Source organism: Aptenodytes forsteri, unplaced genomic scaffold (assembly GCF_000699145.1).
Source record: "Aptenodytes forsteri isolate BGI_AS27 unplaced genomic scaffold, ASM69914v1 Scaffold54, whole genome shotgun sequence".
In the NCBI taxonomy this organism is placed as follows: domain Eukaryota; kingdom Metazoa; phylum Chordata; class Aves; order Sphenisciformes; family Spheniscidae; genus Aptenodytes; species Aptenodytes forsteri.
In genome coordinates, this window is record NW_008796044.1 from 18592518 (window position 1) to 18618538 (window position 26021).

The 26021-nt window shown below is 49.5% G+C and overlaps 1 protein-coding gene across 1 annotated transcript in view; it reads left to right on the plus strand.

The window, feature by feature from the left end:
• The window catches only part of ARHGAP26 (Rho GTPase activating protein 26), a 131772-nt gene that overhangs the window by 79305 nt on the left and 26446 nt on the right, over positions 1–26021 (plus strand). The window contains exons 17-19 of the mRNA XM_009285955.2: positions 4075–4234; positions 12288–12426; positions 17964–18117. Of these exons, the coding sequence (XP_009284230.1) occupies positions 4075–4234; positions 12288–12426; positions 17964–18117 (453 nt within the window). The remainder of the gene's footprint in view (positions 1–4074; positions 4235–12287; positions 12427–17963; positions 18118–26021) is intronic.

Below are 26021 nucleotides of genomic sequence, written 5' to 3' on the forward strand. Positions count from 1 at the left end.
TGACCATTCTCAGGCGCTTCCGTGGTTTCTAACACATCCATAACCCTTGCGTCTTTGCTCCCGCATGGATCTCCATCCCCTAGCTCCACTGAGACGGGCAGACCGAAGGACCTCGCTAGCACACCGTCCCTCAAACATTGGCATGCCCCCCCCAGGCTTATCTCTAGTGAGCCTGGTTTTATCCCTTTCCCCCTTCAAATCTAAGTTTAAAGCTCTTTCAAAGAAAGCCCTGCTAACTCCTGTGCAAAGATCCTTTTCCCCCTTTGAGACAGGTGTACCCCGTCTGTCACCAGCAGGCCTGGTGTCGCGTAGACCAACCCATGATCAAAAAACACACAACATGGATTTACTCCGCTCCCATTCTCCTTTGTTTTTCTGAAAGTGAATGTAAAGTGAGCAGGCATCCACGGACACCCCCAGGAAACACGACCTGCCTGTTCAGTTGCAGGGACAGCGCTCCCACAGGAGCCCTCGGCTCCCGGCCCGGGGTGTCCCCTCGGGTGGCAGAGCTCGGTCTCCAGCTCCTTTGGCTGGGTGCTTGCAGTAGCCAACACGCCTCTTGGGATTGCACCAAATGGGTCAGATCTTTATGGAACAGTTTCTTTGCAGGGCTGCTCACTGGTGGTGCATTGCAGAGTGCAGATATTCCCCCGGTCGAGGGGCTCCGCAGCCTGTCCCACGCTGCCGGGCTGATCTCCCGCTGATCCCGGAGACACATGGGAACCATCATGTGCTGTGAGGAGGAGGAACAGCCTGGAGTCCAAAAGTCAGTGATAGCCCCAAGCAGAAGTTAAGAGGTTGCTCTGCACGTTTCTCCATTAGTTGTTGCTTCCCACCTCCTGCTTGTGCTGGAAGTGATTTCTGCAAAGCGTGGATGGAGAGAGAACTGAAAAAGGACCCATCTAAATTAATATTAGTGCAATTGCTTTAAGAGTGCACCGGGGGGCAGAAAGAAAAAGCAGGTTAAAAGGGAAATACAGCAAATACTTGGAAACCTTCTAAAGGGCAGCTCAGGAATGGCACTAACAATGCCTGCCAAAAAGCACCAACATTAAGCACACTTTGGGACGAGAACACCCCATCTTTAGAAACTGCAGCATTATTTTGTAGTACAAAGGATGATGAAAAGGTATAATTTATAGTAAATTATCATGTGGATAATGGATATGGAATTTGAAGGATGTGAAAGGTGAATCATGTTTTGTAGCATAGCTTTGGTAACCGAGCATTGTGAAGACTACTGCTGGAAAAGTACCCGTGGTACAGATCAGAAGTTCATGTGCCACCAGACCTGCACAGTTGCAAAGTTGTTTCCACACTTTACAAATTCAAAGCAAACATGGTGAAGAGAAATTTGGTGCCGGCTGCGGGACAGAGGCGAGGGCCAGCGCTCATGTCTGGGCATGTGGGCGCTCCTCGGGCAAAGGGCAGAGCCAGGTCTGCGGCTGGTGCTGCAGGACCGTGCCCTGGTTGGGAAGCCATTAACAGTTTAGTCTGAAATAATTAACAGGGCTGTGCACAGCTGCCTAGCCATAATGAGTCCATGACAATGCAATTTATTAGAGTGATGTATTACATGGTAACGGTAATGAGAAATGGAGGGACCTAATTTTGTAAGACTTAGATCAATTCAGTTGTTTTTTTATAAATGAACATTGTTTTACTAACCACAGAAGATCATTGCAATTATTATTTTATTAGTACTTTTCAAAACTATTTGAATTATAGCTGCTTTTTTCAAAATCCAAATAGGAGCATGTGAACGTGTTTCTGAAATACAGGTGGTGTTGCAATGTAAAAATGTCATTGGCATTTGTAAATGTCTTGATAAGGAGGTGGGTTGGAGTGGGGGAAAAGGTTTGAATCCCTATATAAGTAGGAGGTTTATTCCTGTAAGTAAGCAAGTTTTTTCCTGAGTAAGAATTTGTTTCCTATTGGACGACTTCTGCCTTTCTCTCCACTCCGCGAGGTTGTGATCCCCTAAAGAAAGTTTGCTTCTACCCTACCAGCTCTGCCGGTCGGGGCAGGCTGGTGCCGGTGTTGCTGTGTGTGCAGCTTGGCCAGCTCTTGCCTTCGGTGAGGACGGGGAGAGGCTCTGCACCCGCCTGGGAACGGGGACACTCAGCCGGGCTGGGTGGAGGCGATGGGGAGGGCGGGATGGCAGCAGCCCCGCCGGGCAGTGCATCGCCTCGCTGCTGGCGCGGGGCTCCTTCCTCCTCGGGTTCTTGTCTCCGTAACCGGAGCCTTTCTCTGGGGCAGCCCATCTCCCGCAGCGCTGCAGTTTACTGACACGGGAGATTTCTCAGACACTTGTGATAAAATATTCAGAGCTTCCTGACAGTGGGGGAAGTTATGGGTAAGAGAGAGGTCCCACAAAGCTCCCAAGGGACTTTGGCCAGGACCTCCACACCTTTGAAGTTGTAACCTAAGCCCAGACTTGGTGGAGGTGACAGCTCTGTGTATTCTCCAGGGACATAACAAACACCAGAGGTGAGACTTATTGCCTGGATGGAAAATAGAGCTGAAGTTGCTTGTTGTTGGGGAGCTAAGCCAACAGTCCTGAGCCCCTGAGCATCCCTCAATGATGAGGTCCTCTTCTGCTGCCTAAGGAGCCGCATATAGGGATGAGGAACGAAGAGTCCCTTGCTGGATCAAGTGAGATTTGGATGAAAAAGGATGGAAAGCATCTTTTCTTTTAAGCCAGCCCTAGCTTACACTGTGCTGAAATAAGCTAAGCATGCACAAAAATGAGCGCTGTGGTGTCTTGGCCCTGAGACAGTAATAAAAGCTCACGGCAATAACTTTTTGGGACAATCCAGCAAGATCTGAGTTTCAGCCTCACTTTGTGCTAGCCTAGTGCATTTCTCCAGGGAAAACAGGAGAGAAAGAGTAAAGGAAAAGACACTTAAAAAAACCCCTTAGGCTAAAATTGTGTGATTGCACTGCCTGAAGTCATCGAGTTTCCTGGTTGAAGAGGTCAGGAGAAAACCACAAGAAAGAGTCGCGGAGATGGGGCTGTAGGGCTTCCACCGCAAGTCCTTGTTGCGTCACCCACGCACGTGCCGTTGTGTTACGTGTCGTTGTGTGACTCCAGCACGTGACTCAGCTGGAGTCCACGGTACCCGGTGACGTTGGTCCATGCCTCAACCAGGTGTTTGCCATGGAGCAGCCGAGCGCCTGGGTCCCCCGGCACTTGCAGTTGGACACGGCCCGGGGACCTCCGGGCTGCGTCCCACATTGCAGCGTGCCCTTGGTGCACGGCAGTGGGGCTCTCTGGGGCCGAGCCGGGGCAGAGGACGTGACCCAGGAGGGCTGCTGATGCTTTGCACCACTAAGACCAGGGGCCAGACTGGAGCTACTCCGAAGTAACCCCCCCAAATGCACATTAGTGCCAGGTCCTCAGCGCGAGCTGTTTCACTTTGCTGAACTGATCTGCTCCCGCTGGGCTGCAATACTTGCGAACATAAAAATAGATGGAGGTGACAGGGAGGAAGGCTCAAGTGTCTGGGTCCCCGGGAGAGCAGGTGTCCATGTCGGGCAGATTCCTCGGCGGGGCGGAGAAGGGCGCGTGTGCATGCACGTGGGTGCGGGGGTAAAGCCCAATCTTTTCCTTCCAGCCTGTTTTGGTTGGGCTGGATGGGGCTGACCTCTGGTGCAAGCAAAAGCTTAAATGGGTGAGAAGGAATTGGATTTTGGAACATATTAGGTCACTCATTCAGTTGGAGAGCAGCATGTGTCAGAGGTCCAACAATTTGTTTTTAGAAGGGTTTTAAGCATTAATGATTCAAGATGTTTTCCTGGGAGTGGTTTGCAACATGAGACTCAGTGGCCAGCATAGCGTTGAGGTTTTATGGGATTAGTCAATTCACTAAGGCTGAAAGGTCTCTAGTAACACAATAGTTAAATTTGTACTTTTCCACATGGCTGAGCCTTCAAGAAGCTCACCAGGAGCGTAAAAAATGTAAACAGCATTGTAAGCTTTGTGCCAGCCGTGAGGCAGGGAGGGGGTTTCCGTGTGGATTAGTTCTATCACCTACTTTTTTTCTTTTTTTTTTCTTTCTTTTTTTTTTCCAGAGTTGCAAATAATCACAAGCAGAACCTGATGACTGTTGCTAATCTGGGTGTGGTATTTGGGCCAACACTGCTTCGACCTCAAGAGGAAACAGTTGCTGCCATTATGGACATCAAATTTCAGAACATCGTGATTGAAATTTTAATAGAAAACCATGAGAAGGTAATGGCTTCACTTGCTTCTTTCAGTGCAATTAATTTATGAGAACGAATTTGTCTCTCTTTACAAACTGCAGCCCCCTCTCCCAGGGCCCCCCTTGCTCCCCGTGGCCAGCGGCACCGGTGGAGGCGGCTTTGCTGCCGGCGGTGGGGGTGTGCCTGGGAGGGGAGCTGCCCAGGCGTTCCTACCAGCGATTGACACGGCTCGGGTTATGGCGTAGAGGCTCCAAAACTGACGATTTTTCGGGCTGTAGTTGTGTAACCAGCGCTGCTGGTAACCAGCCTTTTTTATGGTCAGCTCAGTGTGAGTTGTCATGTCCGTGTCTCCATTACAGAAATCCCCCTTTCTTTCCCCTTTCCATTGTTTAATAGGAAGTTGCCCTTAGTTTCAAGAGAGATGAGCACTAAAAGAAACTAGTGCAAGATGAAGGCCTAGGCTGGCTTCCTGCTTTTCTGACTAAATCGGTGTTTATTCAAGCACTGGCTTTATCCACAACGTTGATCTCCTAAATTATGATGCATTTGTGTTTGTCGGCTGTAAGGATGTTCTTGTCTGTCAGTGGAGCAGAGGCGGTTTAGTGGGGCCATGGCGCTGGCTGTCCCTCCCAGGCGGCTGTGTGAGGTGGCTGCATGCAAACGGCAGTGCTAAAAAAATGCCATTTTCTTCTAAATTCAAACAGTTCCCTATTGACAATCTTTTGTTCGCCTGGTTTTGGTTGGAAAGAATTAACTAATTTGTGCCTTCAGGCTGCAAAGAAAGAAGTAGAGGCAGGCTTGCCCCAGGCTGGGGCTGCCGTGGCAGGGTGGCATCGCGGCTCCGGTGCAGGGTTTTGCTTGTAGATGTCTTGAACATAAAAGGTTTCTTGCAGGTTAAGGTGCAAGGCTGAGCCTCTGGTACGTGCAGTGCAGGCAGCAGTCCCAGGGCACGTCTGCCTGGGGCTGCAAAGGGGCATCGAAAGCGCAGTCAGCGGGGATGGGGAGACAGTGTCTGTGGTTCATGTGTTCTTTGAAAAATTGCTTCCACAGGCACATAAAGGCCATGGTATTTATTTAGGACAGAGGAGCTATTTTCTTCTCCTCCGTGCGGAATGTAATGGCAATGATGGCTTAATTACGAGTTGCTGTGCAGAGGGGCGTGCGAGCAGCAGTGATGAGCCTGAGGTCATGGGCGAAGCCCAGCTCCCTCAGCCCTGGTCCTGCGTGGAGGAACCGGCATAAATCCTCGTGTCGGCCTTCGATGGTGACCTCTGTCTGTCTGTCATCAATCTGTCGGTACAGAGAAGCATTTACCACCTCTCCCTGGCTCTCGGTGGTGATGAGCTCTTTGGCTGTGCCGCCAGCGTCACAAGCAGCATGGCGCCGCTGCGAGCGTGTGTTATCTCCCCCTCACTGTGCTTTATGGAGCCCTTCCCTCGCGGGCCCTTATAGAAACATGTCTTTAGACATTGATTTTTTTTCTGCCTGAACCGAGTCTCTTGCTGTGCCAGCCAAGCCCTCCGTCAGCTGGCATCTGTGGAGGAATCGATGACAGATTTCTGCAGTGATCGCGCCTGGGTGGGCTGCAGGGCTCGTCTCTGCTCACCAGCCAAATTACAGCTCCTACCCCAGGGTGTCCTGGTGCTTCGATCGTTCCCCCTCCTTAGAAGTAATTTATGGCACCAGAAGAAGGGTGAATCTGCAAGTTGGTTACATACATTCGTCGCCCATTAATTCTGCGGGTGGGTGTACCTGCTGCCCGGGGCGCTTGGTACAGCGAGGGCTGAAGTTGCAGGGTGCTGAGCTGCCCTCGCGGGGCTCGCAGGGCTCACGGGGCCGTGGCCGTCTGCGGCTGCCACTTCCCACAAGGATGCTGCGAGCGAAACGCCTGTGAACCCGTGTCCCCATTTCTCCAGGGCTCTTGGGAAGAGGTCCTGGGAAGGAGGGAGATAGGAAGAGGTAACTCCAGGAGAGGAAAATCTCTTAAATGCAGTGTTAGTGCCGGTCCAGCTCCTGCTTTAGGACTGTTTCGTTTCAGTGTATTTCTTAATTTGAATTGATTTGAGCTCACTGAAGGTTCCCCACAGGAGCTGCTGTAGGTGATTAGCAATATGCAAGTTGCCTGCGCTTGTACTGCTGGTGCTTTATATTGTTTTACACTGGTGACTCACAGACACTGTTTATGATTAAGTACATTCGCAGGGAAAATGTAATTGATTTGAATGGTTCCTGGCAATCAGCAACTGTCTGGTATTACATTATATTTCCCCCAGGTAAGTGGAATACCTCTCCCGTCAAAATTACTGTTGTCATTGTGTAACCAAAAAATAAAAAAGCAAGCTTGGTGATGACATCCCGTAGTCTGAATAACTGCTGGCAGCTTGTTTACACAGTCGCTTCAGTAGGCTTATCTGATTGCCGGGGCAGTGGAGAGGGTTTCAGGAGGGTTAGTCAGCGTTCCCTGCTCGCCTGCCTGCATTTGCAGTCACCCCACCTGAGATTTGGCTCATCTTCCACCTGAGATTATCCCTGGGGAAAAACATTCATCCCGAAGCCATAAAAGTATCAGAGAAGGATGCTTCAGGATACGGTGCTGATCTTCCAGTGTCTTCACTGATTAACATAAACTTGTGCTCCCTTCGGTGGTACCTCCGGATTAATGTGTGCCCTGCGCGTGCAATGGTTCCGATGCGCCTCAGGAGCGATGTGCAATTTGGAATCGTAATCAGCAAAACAGGGACTTTCTGAAGGTTCCTGGAATGACTGGTAAATTATGGTTTGCTCTGTGTTGCCAGAGCATCCGACACAGACCATTAAACCTTGTGTGTAATCCAAAAAGTTAAATTGTTTCTGGAGTTTTAACAGGTTTCCAGGTCTCGGATCCAAATTGTTTGTTATACTTGCAATAACAGCAATAAACTCTGAGATGGTTTTTAAAGCTTCTCAGACATGTTCTCCTCGAGAAGGTCTCTGCGCATCAAGGTATCACAGCCCTTGCGTTTGTCTTTATGGTGGCAGCTGCCACTGGGAACTGCTGCACTTTGGGTGATCTCCCATGGGTTGTACTGACACCAGATCTTCTGGAAATGTGGAATAGTGTTGGGATGAGAGTAGGATCGGAGCTTAGGGAGGAGGGGATGACGGCTCCATTTTCCTGCCAGATGTTCCAATGCAGCAAACAGGAGCCCTGAAAAAGCCAAGTGGGAGCAACATGCCCGGCTCTCGGCTGCTCAGCGCTACCCAAGGAACCAACAAAATGTCAAATTGCTACTTAATAAGATTTATCCATTAGTGATTCTCAGCCTTTTCTGTGTATGTTTGTGAATATGATACATTAAGGTAATGCGTTATAAAATATATCCTGATTATATATAATTAAACCAGGGAAGTGGTTGAGTCCCCATCCCTGGAGGTATTTAAAAGACGTGTAGATGAGGCGCTTAGGGACATGGTTTAGTGGGTGGTGGTGTTGGGTTGATGGTTGGACTCGATGATCTTAGAGGTCTTTTCCAACCTTAATGATTCTATGATTTTATGATTCTATGAAATGGATAAAATGATTTTTCTCCTATGGGTCTGGATGTTGCCATGACAGGCAAACCAAGAGTGCCTCCTGTGCAAAAAAAGATAAGAATGCTGTGTTGTATGCCTAGTTACTCAACTGATTGCCATTTAACACCATATTTCTGATTTAAAAATTAAAAGCTAGCCAAAAGTAATACTGAAATATTATTACATCTGACAGTTGCAGCTGTCCATCCATTTTCTTTTCCACAGCTTAAATTTTTATAGCTCTCTGGAAAAGGCCATTGTTCTGAAATGTTACAAAATTAAGAGATCGATTTACTGTCTTGATGATGTTCCCTCCAGATGAAGGATTGACCAGGTGAAATGTTAATGCAGCCAGTATTGATGACAAATAGGAGACTAGTTTATGCAGGGAATTACACAGACCCAAACACTAACCTCAGTAAACGGTAAGGACTAATACTAAAGTCAAAGCCCTCAGCACCTCGTCTTCGTTTTATTCTTTTCTGTAATTAGCAGAAATGTTTAGCAATGCTGGTGGCAGTGGTTTTAGCCGTTCCTCACGTAAGGCTTTGTACCACTGGCATTTTGAACATCGCAGCAGCTTCTTATTCTCCAAGTTCCTTGTGTGAGTCCAGATGTAGATTGGTGCATGGGACTACACCAAGCTGTTGGCCGGAGCAGAGACCAGGGGATGGATCTTTGTATGCCGTTACATCGCATCCCTCTGATTTGGGAAGGATACCTAACCTCTGGTTTTCACCTTCCTTGTAATAAAATGGGCATAATGGGGTAATTAATGCCAAGCACGAGGAGATCCTCCAGTGCATGCCGGGATGCGGGGAAGGAAGGAGGGCTCTGACGGAGGGGGCACCATCCCTGGCCCCACCAGTGCCTCCAGTGCAAGCGCGGGCAGCCTGGCAGCGGGGTGCAATTCCTCCGAAACCCATGGAAAGCGCACATGCCTCATCCCTCTCCTTGCACAGAGCAGCCGTCGGTGCTGGGGAGACACCCCTGGTCCTCAGCGCTGGTGGTGGGGCCACGGGTCCGTCTCTCTGGAAGAGGTGCAGGATAAAGGATGTAGCAGCGCCTGGATGTGTTTCATTCAGAGGTTTCATTCAGCCTTTTAACAATCATCCGAGATGAGGTGCCGCCGAGTCGTTGCGGTTTTGCAGACAGGGGAGAAGGCGATGTGGAGCCGCGAAATTGCCGCTTGCATCAGGCTGAGCGAGCGCGCGAGGTATGGCTGTAAATGTGATTTATGAATCCTGGCTGCTCCTCTCCTACTCCAGCTATTAAACTGTCTCTCTCTCCCCGTTAATTGGACTCTGTGACTGGGAGAGCTATAACACAGGTTTGTGCAGTGAGGAGCGTCTCGGCTATTCTTGTTAAATTGAAAAATGAAACAAACCTGAGAAACTTTCCTGTGAAGAAGAGTGGGGGTTTTGTGCAAGCGATGTCTGAGCTGAGGGAGATGGAGTAGGAGGTTCTGGTCCAGCAGTGCTGGTTTCCTTTGCTGCTGAAAAGATCTGTGCCGTTTCTCGGTACACAATAATGGCAAAGTCACATCTACAGTGAGCTATTTATCTTACAGTTCTTGGGGTCTCTCCTTAGACCTTCAAAATCAGCATCGTGCTTTTTTAAATGTAGCTGTTAATTGACTTTTCTCCATTGTGAGCGGCTAAATTTAGCCTGTGTGCTTTGTGCCGCTCAGAGGTGGTAGAGAGAGCGGCTTTTAATAGCCCTGCCTCTGCATTGCTTCTGCTCCCCTCTCCGGCTTTATCTCCGTGGAGATGCCGTAGCGGGCTTGGGACACCGAGGAGATTTGTGGTTGAAGACCATCCTGGAGAAACGCTGGTGTTTCTGCTTCATCGGGAGACCGTGTCGTGCTGTTGTCACTGCGGCGTGCTGGCCAGAGCCGCGGCTCTCCATCCTGCTGCAGTGTGGGCTGCCGGCCGTGCCGCCGGGGCAGCGGGTGTTCCTCTGGGGAGCTCACTGCTTGAGGGGTGAAGGGCGCTCATGGAAGAGGTTGTGGCTTAATAAAAGAAGTTTATAATATAGCCACAAGCGTATTTACTGAGCCCTGACAGTTGCAGTTGTGTCAGTGCCTGAAGTGCAGGCTGTAAACCCAAGGGCTCGAGTGCAGCACGAGCACATCAGAGCCCGCGATGGGAAGGGCAGGCGGGAGGAGATGGTGGGGTGCGTGTGCTGCTGGGTGCAGGCTGCCTGTCCCCTGCCTCCGCCAGCGTGGCCGGAGAGCGTGCGGCATGAGGGTGCAGTGCAGGCCATCTGCAGTGTGGGTATTTGGGCTGATTAGGCGTTTTAACTGAAATACAAAGTTGGTTATGATAAGTCGGAGTGTATGAGATCTCAGGTGCTGAAGCTTTTTAGTAAAATTGTTTCATAACGATGTTCCAGCTGCATTTAAAAATGTAACCTCCTTATAAGGTGAGGCTGCTTTTAGTCACTGAGTTCATAATTTAAGAGCATATATCTCTTCTCTTATTAAAGACCAAAAAAGGAAATGAAAACCTGGAAGTTTATTTTCAAGTGTGCCGTGGGAAATCATTGCATAAAATGTGATTCATAAATCAATACTTTTATCTTGATTCATTTATATATTTCATTATATTTCCCAAGTAGAATTTACTATTGAAAAGCAATTTGAAAGCAAGAGCATGTTAAAGCAGGCAGTGGCTGTGCTGGGTATGGGGAACAGAGCCCAGGGCAGGCAAGGTGCCCCTGGTACCAATTTCACCCCGTCCTGAGGATCCTGCCCCAGAGAAGCTGTATTTAGCACATAGAGCGAAGGGACAGGCACCTGAAGCATGTGCAGCTGTGTAATGTTTTAGCATGGTAAGCAATGCGCTACAAATAGCCCTTCTAACCAGGACCTGCGAGCTGGCCTGAGCACCCGCGCCTGTGCTGGGGAGGGCTGTTGGGGTGCTGGGAGGGATGTTGGGGTGCTGAGAGGGATGTTGGGGTGCGGGGAGGAATGTTAGGGTGCGGGGAGCGGGGTGCAGCAGCCATGCAAGGGGCCGGGGAGCTGCTGGCCCCCAAACTGCTGTGGGGAGCCTGGGAAACAGCTGCTTTGGAGGTGGGGATGGCTGCGGGCAGGCGCGCGCGGGGTGAAAATGAGCAGTGCTGCATGCAGAAAGTGTGGCTTGGGCTGCTTCTCCCTCCGCTAATCCATAAGCCCAGGAGGAATGTGTGAATGAGCTCAGCAGAGCTCTCCAGGAAGGGCTGCAGTAGGACTCCATAATCCATCCATCTGTTTCACAGTGTGCCCAACTATGCACAGTCAGATTCAACTGCTCACTTGATCGGTGCCGGGGCCGGGGCCTGCCGTGCGCGCAGGAGCTTTGCACAGTGATTCATCGCTGCTTCCTGCGCCTCACCCCGTCTGTGGGCTCGGAAGCCAAACCTGAGCCTGGGCAGCGAGTCCCTACAAATAGAAAGGTTGGGGAGCGATGTCCTTAGCCATGAGGTGTTTGATTCATTGAGAATGGTTCATTAGTTCCTCTCTGAGGGCCGTAAGTACTGCCCTTTACACCTGTCTCTCCATGCTTTTGGGGAGAGATGTGACATTAAAATTTTTGGCTAACACATCTTGGCTCTTTGGCACTTATTTGTAGAAGTCAGCGTGGAGGGTTTATGCATGTGTGTGAGGATTTTGTTGTTGTTACATGAAACAAACCAATTAACTGCTGGCAGCCGCTCCCGCTAGCTGGCAGGCGGCATTTATGGCTTTCTGCAAGGCAAGGGCTGCCGGTGACCAGCGACGATGGCTGTGTGCTCCGGAGGAGTCACCCCGGCGCTGCGGCGGGCAGCGAGCTGCCTCTGAAATACGGTTTTCCTGTTGGCAACCCCTGGCAGTGCCGGTCAGCTGTCCGGCAGGCGCAGGTAGAGCAGGGAAAGGCACTGAGGGATGGTGTCTAATATACTCTAGTGAAGGGAGACCTTGAGAGAGCTGGTCTTGAGGCAACACTGCTGTTGTCTGAGCCTGGGGTTCCAGAAAAGAAACAATAAATAACCAAGTATCAACAGAAAACAAAACTGCTGCTCTTTAGGTTCGTGCAGTTTTAAAATTCCGTCCCCTTGAGAAAAATGTGATTACTCAGTTTTCTGACAGCTGTGGCTTGAAGTCGCGAACACTTTCCCAAGCTGGTCGGCACCAGTGGGTGCGAGGGCGCCGAGGGCCGCGCTGCGGGGAAGCGTGCGTGGGGACATGCCGATTTGTCTTGCCTGGGGCACTCTCGCCATTGTCTGCTGGGGCACCATGCACCCTCGAAAATTCAGCAGAGTGCCAGAGTATTGGGGTTCTTCACATCTTGCAACATGCATCTTGGGTGAAGAATAGAGAAAAGGAGTGCAGACAGGGTGGGAATGTGGAATTTAGGGAATTGTACCCAAAATGTTGCCTTGTTGAATACATGTCTTCCTTAGACACTGCTCTGCGACTGCTCTGCAGAGCAGTGCAGACCAGGCAGGTAGGCAGCTGTTCTGTTTGAAGGGGTGATGCCAAAGAACAACTTGTTTATTATTTTTAACAGATATTTAACACGGTGCCAGAGACTCCGCCATCGAACTCGCAGCTGCTGTTATCTCGCAAGAAGAGCACAGACTCGAAGCCTCCCTCCTGCAGCGAGAGACCACTGACGCTCTTCCACACGGCACAGCCCAACGAGAAGCGTAAGTGTGCCGAGCCGCGGCTCCCGGCTTTCCCACTTGACAAAGTTTTTGCCCTAATCACGACTAACAGATTGTAATTCCCATGCCACAAAATGCAGTTTTACTGGTGTCAGTGGAAGAGACGATTCCCGTAACAGGATCAGGCTTCAGTTTCCTCTGCTGTCACATTGATGGGGAGTGTGAAGATTGTCTGGCATCCAAGCCCTTAACCAGGGGCTTGAAATGAGGCTGCATTAGCACAGTATAAAGCGTTGCTGTCCCTTCCCCACCTGATGGGCCCCTGTGCATTCCTGTTCTCACGTTCCCCAACCTGCGTCCTCGCCGTCATCAGCTGCTGAGATGCGCTCCTGCAAACGGGGCACAACACATGTGGCAAGGGTGGACACCTGTCTGCGTCTCCGAAAGACGACTCTTTTTGGATGCCCGCAGGCACTTTGCCTTTTACAGACACGAAAACTCGGCCAGGAGGTTCTGCATTTTTCTGAGGATTGTGTACCACGGCAGTTTAAAAATGTTGAAGATCATCTTTCCATTTCTGTCACTAATTGATGCTCCACATATTTAGGTGAAAGAGTCAGTGCCCCATCCCTACTCATGGAGTGGCAGAAATGTGTCTGCTCAGGCTGTTGCTTCACGTTACAGCGTAAGCCCAATTCCCAGCTCTCCTGTTCCTCCTGGCCATGCGCTCCCAACCCTTGCCTCAGGCTGCTTCTGGAGCTGGCCAGTTGCACAGGGAACTGTCCCAGTTTGCTAAAAAAGCAGGAGAGTAACCTGGTGAGCAGAACAAGTGCTTGGGGGCTCGGCTTGCTTTGCTCGGGCAGGTGGGTGAGCGCGGGGAGCGAGGAGCAGGGGAAGGCTGGAGTTAACCTGTCTCCCCAGGGCTTAAAACTGCGGGGTGGAAGGATTGGTTGCTGCGTACTTTGCTGATTCTCAAAACATGTGGGCTTGTCTGCCTCTGATTGAGTTACCATTAATTATCAGGCACTCTCATTTTGGAGGATGTCATAACAATACACGTGGGTTTAAGGAAGCAGTGGTAGCACCAAAGCGTGCTCTGGAAATAGGGTATCACGACTCTCAATGGAGCCTCAAATATCAAAAGCTGCTTTTGAAAAATTTCAGCCTAAGTAATTTATTTGCTGCTAACTAAGCAGTTGCTTGTTAGACTCTAGAGTCGCCCTGCTGCCGGAGCCTTCAGGTACTGTCCTCCCCTTGCCTAGGAGAGGAACTGAGTTCATTTATTTATTTCTGCATTTATTTATTCCCACGTGAAGTAATGTTTTCTCAATTTTCCTCCTGACAGTCCGTAATCTCCTGTGAATATGGAAAGCCACTACCATTTATTCAGTGTTTGCCGTCCCTGCTGCACGTGTCAGTTGAGGAATAATGTGAGGTTTCCTTTCTTACCGGTCTGGAGACGGGCCAAGGCTCTAAGTCAGGTTGAAGCGTGAGAGCTCAGACAGCAGCTCAAGCCGAGCTGAGTGCCACATCTGCATCATGTCCTGAGCTGTGACACAGAAATAGCTCCGCTGTGACACAGAAACAGCTGGCACCTTCAGCAGCCTCCCCATCGCAGAGCGCTGGCTGCACCCGGGTTTGGTGGAAGCGTCTCTTTCCTTTGCAGGTGGCTGTGGCGGGGGTGAGGGACAGGGAGCCCTGAAGTCCGTGGTCACTTCGGTGCTCATGCCTCAAAGTATGTATTGGAAGAGGTAAAGACGGCTCAGAGGAGCCCCAGGCACAATGGGAACACCGAAGGCATGCTGCAGGAGTGATTTGTCTATGAAACAAAGACATAATAAGATCTAATAGCTGGAAATTGAAGCTAGACACATTCAAAATGGAAACAGAGTGCATATTTTTTAAGACTGAGAGCAATTTAACGATAAAAAGAAGTTAAATGGGACAGTGAATTTTCCATTACTTGAAATCTGTTCACTGAAGTCAAATATCTTTCTAAAATTTTCACTAAAATTCATCATACAAAGCTGTGTGTAAGTCAAAAATTGTAACGTTCAACAGACAGAATCATGCAAGAGCACAGATTAGATAATTATAATGATTATTTTGTTGTTAAACATTCACATTTTTGTGCACAACTGACCCAGGAACTGGGTGGATATCATGAAACAAGTGTGGTTAACACAGCAAATACACCATTTTGTTCCTTATCAGTTCCTCATTATAAACAGTGTCTTGGCACTTTGCTCGTATTTTGTTACGCAGAGTGCTTTTGTCATCACTTCTGTGGTCCCTGTGGGTAACTGTTATCAAAGTGCCCGAGATCAGGTTATCAGCTAGAAGCTGCTGCTCTGCTATCTGGCAAGGTGTGGCATTTGCTGGAGGAGAGCCCGGAGAAGCTGGAGGCTTCGGCTCTGCTTGACTTACTTTCCATTAAGATTCACAAAGGTTTGGGTAAGTGGTGAAAACTCAACCTTGCTTTGACATGTTGCTGGTTCTCAAGCTGGCAGAGAGGGAACTGAGGCTGGCTGAGCAGTTCAGCAACGGGAGAGTTTGTTGTTTAGCGAAGGGAGGTCTGCAAAAAATGTGAGTCCAGCTCTCCCTTAAGCCCCTCCTTTCCAGAAAGGTAGTTTTGGGGCTCCTGGAGAGAAATTGCTGGTTTGGTTTATTCATGGTAGGTCTCTCAGCAGTGGGAGCTGGGCCACGATGCCAGCAGGGAGGAGTTGCAGCCAGGAGCCGGGGCTGGTGGCAGGGGCCGGAGCTGTGCTGTGAGGGGGGTGTCGGTGGTCTGCAACGAGAGCGTGGCCAGTTGTGACCCCCCTTGCACCCGGCTCTGCCAGCAGTTTGCAAAGAGTCTCTTCTGCCTTCTGCGTGACGGAGAAGAAACATGCTTTAGCTGATGGGTGGTTCGGCTCTTGTAGCTGTAAGACCAAATTAAATCTCACAGCAAAGAATCCTTCACATAAGCTTTTAAAAACATGAAGCAAAATACAGTATCAGCCTTTTAAAAAGGAGGACATAAAATAAAGCAAGAGTTTCAGATTCTGCCATTCATCTCCCTTCCTCTTTAGATGAAACACTTCCAGTTTCTTGGCTGACAGGGACTTTAATTCAATATTGGCTGGTAGCTAGCTCTGAGATTAGGCAGACAATTGACACTGATTTGTTAGGCTTATGGAGCTTATTTTCGGACTTCAGCCTTAGGCAGAAAATGTTTGGAAATAATAAGATGTAGTGTTAGACCACACTCCAGCGGCTCAGGTCCACATTCCTCACAGCCTCCGGTACGGCCGTTCAGTCCGGTGGGGCTCAGCGTGGGCAGTCCCTGGGGTTGGCCACCTTTATACGCTACGGAGGTGTCTGTCACAGCACTGTTTAAAACCTGTACTGGCAGATGCAAAAATAGAGGAGTGATTTGGATTGGCCTTTTGGGGATTTTAGGTCCGTAGGCAGCTTAATTTCTCTCTTATTTCATCTGCTGGCTCCCGCGTCTGCCTGTCAATATTTGTGGAGGTCAGCACTCTGCTTTTCTTCACTTTTGTGTCTTCTTATCTTCTGCATGCATAATCTTTTTCATCACAAAGTGCTTATGCCTTCTGAGTCCCAGGTGGGCTTTTGCAAGACCATAGCTTCGTGTTAGAGGACCTGTCTCTCTGGGGAAATCACTCTTCTTTATGAGCTTTTCTGACTTGGTTCAGGGAAAGCATGGCTTATCGTTTGAGTCACTGTATGGCTCAAAGCTGACGAGATTGTTTGTGTTTTCCTTTTGGCATGTCAGACGGTGGCGAGTTGGAAACCATGGCTGGGCAAAATATCCAACTCAGTACATTGGAGGCACAAAGGAGAGGACAGAGAAGTGTATGTGCTGCTTGTTCCCTTGGTGGCTTATTGGAGATCAAGATTAATGAAATGCAATTTCAGGAACGTGTTGACATGTATCAACATAATTAACACATCCTTGGCTTTGGCTGGTCTCTGGAAGATAAGATCAACCTGAGCTAAACCAAGTTTTATTCCTGTCTCACTGCCAAGTGGGCACTCTGAATTTGTCCAGGTACCAGGAAAATGCAGCAACTCCAGTGAAGGAGTGCGACCAGGAGCGTTAGACTCTGCTCTTCTCCCTGGCATCCACAAACCTTTTGCTAGTGTAGGCTTTTCTCTTTGAAGCAGTGGCAAAGAGTTGCCACATGCTCCTCTGTGCCTGAGACAGCACTACTGCCAAGCTATTTTATGGAAATGTAGGCAGTTTCTTTCTGCTGTATATTTGGGATTAACTTTTCGTGTATCCCAGGAGTTCCTTATGCTGTTTTATCCTTCTTTAAATTTGAACGGGATGCGGATGAGTATTACATGTTCTTCTAACACAAGCAGAGGTGTACACTTTAAAGGGATTGAGAATAAGGGATTCCATATTACTATGTGCTTTTTAGTAGTAATTTGATCATACTAGTGTGCACTGGAAAAATAATTTTTGAAAAATTCGTCATTGAAGTAGGACTCATGATTTCCAGCAGGTGCCTATCTTTCAGGAAAACTTCATCACAGAAGCAGCAGTTCTCTGCAATAGGGCTGCTTTCCGTGCCATCAGTGATGATAATTGCTTCTCACAATTACAATTACTGCTTATACGGAAAAGGCATCTTATGAAAATGAATTAATGTGATTTTAGGTAATTTGGCATAGAGCTGAGGAGGGAGCCCATGCTGTGGATGTCGGTTTGGGATGCATAATATTTTCACTCCTCACTGCTGAAGTTACACAAATAAGGGGGAAATCTCTTAACAGAATATGATCAAGGGAAACGAGGAACTCTAAGAAACCTCCAGACCGTCGGCAGAGCGGTGCCAGTGTTTCCCTGACGCAGTACAGCCGGCACTACGGCAGGAGCGGGCATGAGGCACTACTTCGGATCAGATATGAAACTGAGTTTCTGACCCACAGCTGCCCTGTATTTCAGAAGAGCTAAGATGAAACGGAGCGGAGACCCTGTCCCCTTTCTCCTCTGCTGCTTTTGAATTGTAGACCTGGCCGGAAAAGATCGATAGTAGTTGAAGTCAAGTCCTAGCTGAAGCATTTTTTTGCTGACATAAACTTTAACTGGGTGATCTGTCCTTTTCTTGTTCTACAATGTTACCCTGCTCAGTCACACAAATGCTCAGTCCCTTGGCAGCTGATTTCAGTCACAGAGAAATCCATCCCTGTATGTAGTTTGCATTTTAATTTTTTTCAGGTTGTGTGGTACTTCGGATGTCTTTGGGAATATAAAATATTAATGCCTTGAGAAAAATGAATATTTTCTTACTAAAAATGGTGTTCATTTAAAATGTAGCTGCATCTTAAGGAAGGAAAAAAAATAGAGTACCTGCTATTTCTTATAGTTTAATGTATAATATCTAGAAAACATGACTGTAAACTGCCTGTCTTCTGGGGTCTGGTAAGATGCTGCCCTATTTGTATTAGGGCAGGGATTGTTACTAGGAATGCTCGATGCCTTTGCAGCAGTGTGCTCTTTACTTTTTGTATGCAATGGCAGCTGTGTGTGACGGCTGACGATTCTTGGTTTTTTGATGTTTTTTTAGAGGAGAACAGGAACAGTATCATCAACTCCAGCCTGGAATCCGTCATCTCTTCAAACGTAAACAGCTTCCTCAACTCCAACAGCGCTCCCCAGCCCAGCCTGAACTCAAGTGATCTTGAACTAGAAGTAATTAAACCCAACAGGCCAAATTCACTGTAAGTACGGTGGTAATTAGTGTTTTATAGGCTCTCCGTCCTTAATCTTTAATCAGGGCTGTTTCTTACTCTGAATCCCAGCAGTTTGTTGAAGAATACAATTTAACATTTTAATTTTTAATGGGTGCCTAGCGTATGCCCTGCATTTTTAACTCGGTCTAAGCGGTGGAATTAGTTACTGGGGGTTACATCTGCCGGTGAGTTTCAGCTCTGATTATTTTGCACATGTGGAATATTTTTCAAGCAGAACTCCACATTGCTGCTTGAACTGCTCGACCCATCTGGTGATAACTCCAGCAAACACAAAGGACTTTTCTTCTGAGTTAAATTCTATGACTGTTGTCAGTACAGTTGATCTCCGGCCAAATCTGTGCCATTGCTTCTGCTATTGCTTCCTTCATCTGGAAAGTTCAAGGGAAAAAATAGCGACCTTAGCAATGACTCCCTGGGGATGGCAGAGTTATTTATGAAGTCCCCTGAACTTGACACAGCTGAGCCCTCGCGCCGATGGCCGTCTCTGCTGGGGGAATTTCCTTCCTGCCACGGCTCTGCTGGGCCTGATAGCATTTTCCCACAGAACCTCCCCTCCTTGTACATGTGAATGTCTGCTCAGATCTTCAAGAGCCATTGCAGTCCTTGCAAGCTGAAGCCAATTTTCCCCCCCGTGCTCCTCGGCACGCCCCTGCCTGTCCCCGCGGATTGGCTGGGGGGAATGCTGCACCCTCCACGGCAGTTTATGGCCTTGCCATATGTGGCGACCTTCTCAATTAAGGGACACCTTCCTTCCCACCCCTCTGGTCCTCCCACAGGCTCCAAACACTTCCAGTTCCCGCTCAACCGTAGAAGTCCCCAGTCCCTTGAGAGCAGACAGTGACATTTTTGCTTTAGCTGCTTTCTTCTGGTTATCAGTGGAAGGATTGCTAAGGACTCGAAAAGGATAAATGCCAGGGTGGGTACTGGTAGAGATGGTGAAACTTGTTGCTGTTGGCTTGGTTGACAGCAAAGGTTGGGATTTGGGGGGTCTGGGGTGCAGCCCTCGCTGCCAGCGTGTGGAGACGGCTCAGGCCCCTGCCTGCAGTGGTTTGCACGGGCAGAAAGGTAAGTACACAGCGGGCAGCCGGCGCTACTGCCTGCGTGAACGTGTGTGTGAACAGAGGACAGGCTCTGGCTTTCATCCATCCGCTCTGCTTCTCTCCTCACCATTGTTGCCACTAAAACCGTGAGCTGCATGATTACCAAACCAGCCCGGCCTCTTGCCGGCCTCGCCTGGCGTTGGCTCCTGGAGCGGGGTTTGTAAGGCTCAGCTCCATGCCTTGCCTGCTGTCTGTGGATTTACCTACTGTGAGAAAGCCGTCTGCAAGGAGCGTTGTGGTGGCAGAATAGAGCATCCAGAAGGTAGGATGCCTCTAAATTAAGGTTGCGCGTTACGTATGTTATGTACTGAGTAAAGATGCATAGATATCTCATGCCTGTACTGTCAGTTGAAGCTCTGGAAGTCAGTCACATACCATTTCCCCAACAGGTTGTTTTTAGTTTATTTATCCTTTGAGGGGAAAAAAATGATGTGACATAATACAGCAAGGTTTGTGAGCCTGAGTCTTGCTGTGACCTTACGGGAATTGTTTGCCAAATTAACAGTTTTTCAGATTCCAAGAGTTGCCTCTTCTAATAATTTCTTTTTTAAAGGAAATCGTAAAGAAGTTCAGCAGAACAAATCAGTTAAAGCTGTGTGGGGCTTTGGGGAATGGAGGCATCTTGCTGTTACCAAGGAATTAAGTGAGCAGACCGGCAGTGAAACCATTTGCTTGCCACCAGTTGAGGGGCCTTTATAATTCTGCGAAGTGAAATAGTGATTAGCAGGGTAGCACCGGCAGCTCTTATGGCTCTGACAGTGTTTGGCATTTGGTGCTTTTCCTCAAATCCAGTGATTATGTGATAATTTTTACACACGCAGGAATACACAAGTTCTCAGTCAATGTTGAGCTGAAGGTTGAAAAGTGAGTCTTAAGGTGAATAATACCACAAGGCAAATATTTTCTTCTCTATAACACCAAATATGTAAATCAAATATCTTTAATCCAATCTTTCAATGTGAAATGAAGCGTCTGACTTCATTTTATTCTTTTTAAACAGTATGTATAGATGTCACTTCAGCCCCTCTGTGCCTGCTTACCCATGAGCACAAGTCTGTGCCCATGATTTTGGCAGGTCCGTGGCGTTTTGCCCTTGGTGGTCAGCACTCTGTCGGGGTGCTGGTTTGCAGTGGCGAGGATGAGGAGGGCGAGGAGGGCTGCCAGCAGCGGGTCTATCCCCCAGCCCTGCCCCGTGGCTGTTTACAGGCTGCAGTCTGGGTTGGGGCAGGGTGTCTGAATGGTGCCAGTATCCCGGCGGCTTTGTCGTTGCTGCTCTGCGGGACTACCCAAATCATATCTGTACAAAGCCGCTTCTGTTTTTTTAACCAGCTGAGTAATTTGGGCTTTGCAGGAAGCCCTGGGCAGCTACGGACACTGCAGTCAGTCTGTAGTATCTGTTACTGCCATGCAAGGGGTTCTGGTGCTCCCCTGTAATTACCGGACCCACAATTAGGGTATACGGCAGCAGTGAAGGTCTCAGGGTGCCTTGTCCTTTGCGCTCCTTCAAATACTCTGCCAAATTCTCTGCCGGTCCTGTGAGACCCATCTTTGAGCTCTGCTTCAGGACTTCAGGGTTTTTTTTATGCGTTCTTCACCATTTTCTGTAATTTTTCATCCGTGGACCAGGGCCATCCTGTTTGAGGACCCGTTCAGGAGGTGCTGGCTTTCCTGGCAGCCTGCCCATGAGCTGATCAGCTGCCTGAGCTGGGAGCCAGCGCTCACCAAAATTCAAACCCTGCAGCTGAGGAGCTGTAAAATTCCAGGTGTGTGGAGGCCAGGAAGTCCTGCTTTCCTCCTTGAGAGAAAAAGGGATTTCTTTCTGAACAAGAAACTCTTTAAGAGAACAAGTACAAAAGAATCCTGGATTTGGTGTTTCTTTCCCTTCGAGAAAGGGCCCTCTGCTTCCCTAACGGGACAACAGCAAAGGTTAGTAAATTAAAAACTACTCCAGACCAGAATTTGACCTACTCCTTATTTTCTGCTAAATGCATCACTGAAAAAACCAGGCTGATGGAGACTTCCACACAGGGGAAATGCCTTCATTAATTAGGGCCTTTTCCTGCTTTATTCCGAGGTTTGGTGCCTTTAGGTGTTGGTGTATCTCTCGCCCTTCGCCCGTGTGGGTAGGGTGGGCATGGTGAGCCCAGTGTCCTGTCCAGCCTCACCGTCCCACCAGGGCCCAGTCTCAGGGGAAGCTCTCCTGAGATGGGTGCCCACCTAGGGAGGGCGATGGGCAGAGCGGGCACACGATGAGCCTTTCGGCATTAATGTCGCTTTGAAATCTTTGCTTATGTTGTCTCGTGGCATCAGTGGGTTGCCCATCAGTGGCTTTGTGTCACCTTCTCACACGTGCTGCGAAGCGGGCAGAGCGTGACACCTGCGAAGGGTGTCACACATTTTTTTTCTGCTGGTCGCAAGGTACAGAACTCTGGTCAGTGCTCAGGGAAAGCTGCGCCGTTGGAAAACACATTTTTTTCTGCTGGTCGCAAGGTACAGAACTCTGGTCAGTGCTCAGGGAAAGCTGCGACGTTGTGTTGCCCCAAAGTGATGTCCACCTTGGAGCTGCTCTCCAGCCCAGCCAACGGCAGGGACAGCGGCGTGCCTGAGACCGTCAAACATCTCCATCATTAGTTGCCTCCTCCCCACAGGCTGCAGCTGGATTCAGTGCTTCCACCTTCATCCTTTAAGTCTCGGTAGAGCCCAAGTGGGGTGTCCCCACATGTGACGTTTCACGTTGGGCACGGTGGCTCCTGACTGCATGGGAGCTGTAGCACAGCTACTCACCCTCTGCAAAAGTGCTTTGGGAAACTGCAGGGAAAGGAGTTGGATCATTTTGATGTTCTTGCTTCTTATTAAGCTGAAAACTGATGTTCCTGTGGAAATAAGTCCTGTTGATCTCAGTGGGAGACTTGTTGGAGTACAAATGTTAAGGACTGCAAGTCTGAGGGATTTCTTTGTTTTCCTTTTGCTGTAGTGAGCACCGATGCATTCAAAGGTTGCCTTTAAATGTGCAATGCTAAAAATTGTGAACACTATCTGTGAAATTAGAGATGTTTGTTTGAGCTTTTGTTTACAAAAGTTGGCTCCCTTCTAAATGCCCATGTATCCCCCAGGTCTGCCCCATGGGGAGCTGAGCCGGTTCATAAATCCACCTCGTGAATGCGTGCCACTTCCCCAGCCTCTGGGGGCGATGAGCGTTACAGCAGCGACCGCGCTGGGGCCGAGGTCTCCCTGCCTCAGTGCCGTTACCCCTGTCCTCCTCCCAAGGGGAACGCCGTCGTTCTCAGACTTCTCTTCCCTCGAGCATGGTCCTCCTTCACCAACCGGGAGGGAAATTGTTTTGCTGCAGGGCAAAGGCTCTTCCTTCCCAGCCACCAATCAGGGTTTTACTAGGGGAATGCATTTATTTATTAGGGCTGGTTTTATTTTTATGGAAAAACTGCTCTGGGCGGGAGTTGTACTCGGTGAGTCAGCAGGACTGCTGTCCCATGCCAGGAGCTGTCACTGCAGTGGCGGGGCACGGAGGGACCGGGGCTGGCTGCCGCGGCCACCAAAGCCCCAGAGAGGGGGATTTGTTTTTAAAGAAGCGTTGGGTTTCTTTATCTTGCCCTTGCAGAAAGCGTCTTCCTTAGAAAACATGGCAAAACAGGAACCAAAAGCGCTGTGTTTCTAGCATAGATACATACTTCAGCTGAAATGGGGCAAGTTTTCAAACTAAATTGTGTGATCATGAAAAGCAAAAGATTTAAGATTGCGGTTTTTAAAATCCTTTAAAAAAACCACCTTGCTGTGGTAGCTTTGCAATGCATACCTGTGAAGCCTCTGATGTGGGGTGTATCACTGCAGATAACCAACACCTTGGTTGGAGCCTGCTTTGTATTTTTTTGTTCTCTGTTTTATTTATTTATTAGTCTCATCTGTGTCCCCTGTATTATTCAAAGACCTGTGCTGCATGCGGGGCCCCGCCGTGCTGGGTGCATGGGCAGCCACTCCAAGAGCTTAAATCTGGCTGAGGCCAAATCAGAGGTGGGTGCTGCAAACACAGGCAGCAGTAGCCAGATTGCCTTACACAGCCTTGTTAGAATCACCTTTTAATGCTTAAAATAAGTGTAATACCTTAGTCTTAAACTAGCTGTTGGGTATAATACTGGGTGCTTCTGGCTGGCTTCCTACCTGCAACTTGCTGGGGGCTTTTACAGTTGTTTGCAAAGCTGAACCACTAATGTGTTACAGTTTGGAAAATAAACAGGAGTCAAAACTTAGTGGAGGAGGTAGATGGAGTCACGAGGGTTTCGATTTCTCCTCTCACAGTAATTTCTTGTTGTGTGGGACTGTTTTGAAGGTGGGGTGGGGCCAGATGATGTTTATCCGGGTAACTAGATGGGCTGCATTTTTGCATTTCGACTCCACGAAATTGCCGGCCTGCACTCTTATAAGTACGTACATGCACACGATACCCAGGGGGCTTCTGCCTTTTCTTTTTGAAGGGGAGGTGAGCATCAGAAGCGCACAGGAATGGCAGGGGTGGGTAGGAGGGCACCCAAAATTAACAGCTAGCCTGAGGGATGTTTGCCCAGGTCCTGCAGGTGCCCCATTTCAGCAGTAGCTGTGCACCCCTCCGTCGGCCGGCCTCGGTCAAGCGCTGGGACGACCTGCTCCATCCGCACCATCCTGCTGCTGCTCCTGAGGAGAGAGAGCGGCAGCGAGTGGCTGTTGTTGGGAAGCAGGCTGGCTGCTATTTCATGCCCGGCAAATAGGACTAGAATACGAAACGCTTCTATTTTTTTAACACTTTTATTTTGTTAAAGTCCTTGGCAACACCTTTGCAGTAATGTTTCCCAGTGGTGGCTCAGAGCGCTTATTTTATCCACCCCTGCCCTTTTAATTTTTTGCTGCCACCAAAGAACTGCTCCACTACCTCTGATGAAGTGAAGCACAGCCTGACAGGACTTCTGGGATGTTTCTGAACAGTTGCTTCTTATAGGTTTCTAATGCTCTGTTAGAGGCTTCTTGATTTCTGAAGTTATAAGACCATCTGTCTCTGTTGGAAGATTATTTAGCAGCATTCTCAGGGGCAAAAACTTCCCATTTCTGGTCTGCCTTCATGTCAGGGTATCTGGGAGGACCTGGCCATTTCTGCTCGCCTGACCCTTCCTTCCCCAGCTGTGGGCAGGGATTTGTGCGAACCTGCCTGTTTGCCTTTGGCATCGCGAGTCCTGTGGTATGTGGCATGTCACTGTCTGCCGCTCTCCTGTGCGTCGGGTTGAACAGGCAGCGCTCTGCCTGTAGCTCAGCCTGCCTCCATGCCGGTTGCATCTGAGATGCTGCACGCCTGGCCCCACGCTGCGCTGGGTAGAGCTTAGAGAGAGGAGACCTTCCCGCAAGTCACCCCGTGAACAAGTGATGGCTCCCCACGGCGCATCTGCTCATGCTTTCTGCAGAAGTTTGGCTATTTTTCCCGTGACTTCAGTTTAATGCCCCGAGGAAGCACCGTGAGTGCAAGGCGTGCGTGTGCTTGGGTGTCGAGCGGGTGGCGGGGAGCTGGGGAGGCAGCGCCTGGGTCTGGGGTCCACAGGGCTGGGGTGAGCCTGGGGCCAGCGGGATGGGAGCGGGATGAGTTGTGGGAGGCACGGGAGGAGGCTTTACCTCTGCAGAGCAGGCACAGAAATACGCCTTTCTCTGTGGGGTGGGACTTGAGCGTCAGCTGTGTGAGTGGGTGTCTCTAAAAATAGCAGGGACTGAGCTATTAAATAGCCCAGACCTGGGGCTCTGGCAGGCTCAGCCCTGCCTGGGTCTGACCCGGCACGACCCTGCTGGGTCTGCTTTGCTTCTCTAAAGCACCGAGAAGCCCCCCGACTTTGGAAAGGATCCCCCAAGGTTGGGAGTCCTCACCATGAGGAAATGCCAGAACTAAAGCTGCCTTACGGCCCCTACGGCCTTAATTTCCCTGCCCGCCTGCCTATGTGATCTCTCCTTTAATGCTTCTTGCTTTGCCTCGGGGAGGCGGTGGGGCCCAGTGTGTGCCCCGCCATCGGGCAGCCAAAGGGCGAAGCTTCACCAGGGCTTGTTTCAGCATTTGGAGTACACGGCTTGGCAATCTTGGTGTCTTTTTCACATAGGATGGGTTCACGTGCCGGTCCATGTCTGCTTGGTTTTGTGCTGGTGTGATAATTACAGAGCAGCTCCCTTCAGAAAATCAACGCCTTTACCGGTTGCCCTCGGAGTTAGCTTTGTAGGTGCAAACCAAGTCAAAAATAAGGAATTCAGGAAAAAAAAAAAAATCACTTGGTGAAGGAAATATCATCTGTTACTCCTTCAAAATGAAATATTATCGGGCATTTTTGCCCGATTTCTCAAGGAGATACAACCGGCCCAACGACGCTGCCTGTGTTCGATGGTGTCTCCCCCTCTCCACACCTTTCCAGGCCCGTCTGTGACCCCGGTGGAGCGGCGGAGGCCTTTGAAGTCGGGGTTTTCCCCAGGTGATGGGGAAGCAGGGCCTGGCCGGGGGATGCTGTGCCCAGAGCCGAGGCCCATGGCAGGGACCGATGGCGCCGGCCATCCTCACCCGCAGGCTCAGGGCGCCTGAGGTGTCGGGGCCGCGGGGCAGGCTGAGCCCCTCACTCGGCCACCCAGCCCCGACACGTGCTGTTTGCCGCACCTCCTTTGCCCCGGGGACTCTGCCTTTAGGGAAATAATAGCTTTGGGAAACTCGGATTTAGTCATCATGTGTCTATTTGCATTTTACTTTATTTTCTCATTGACCAAGTA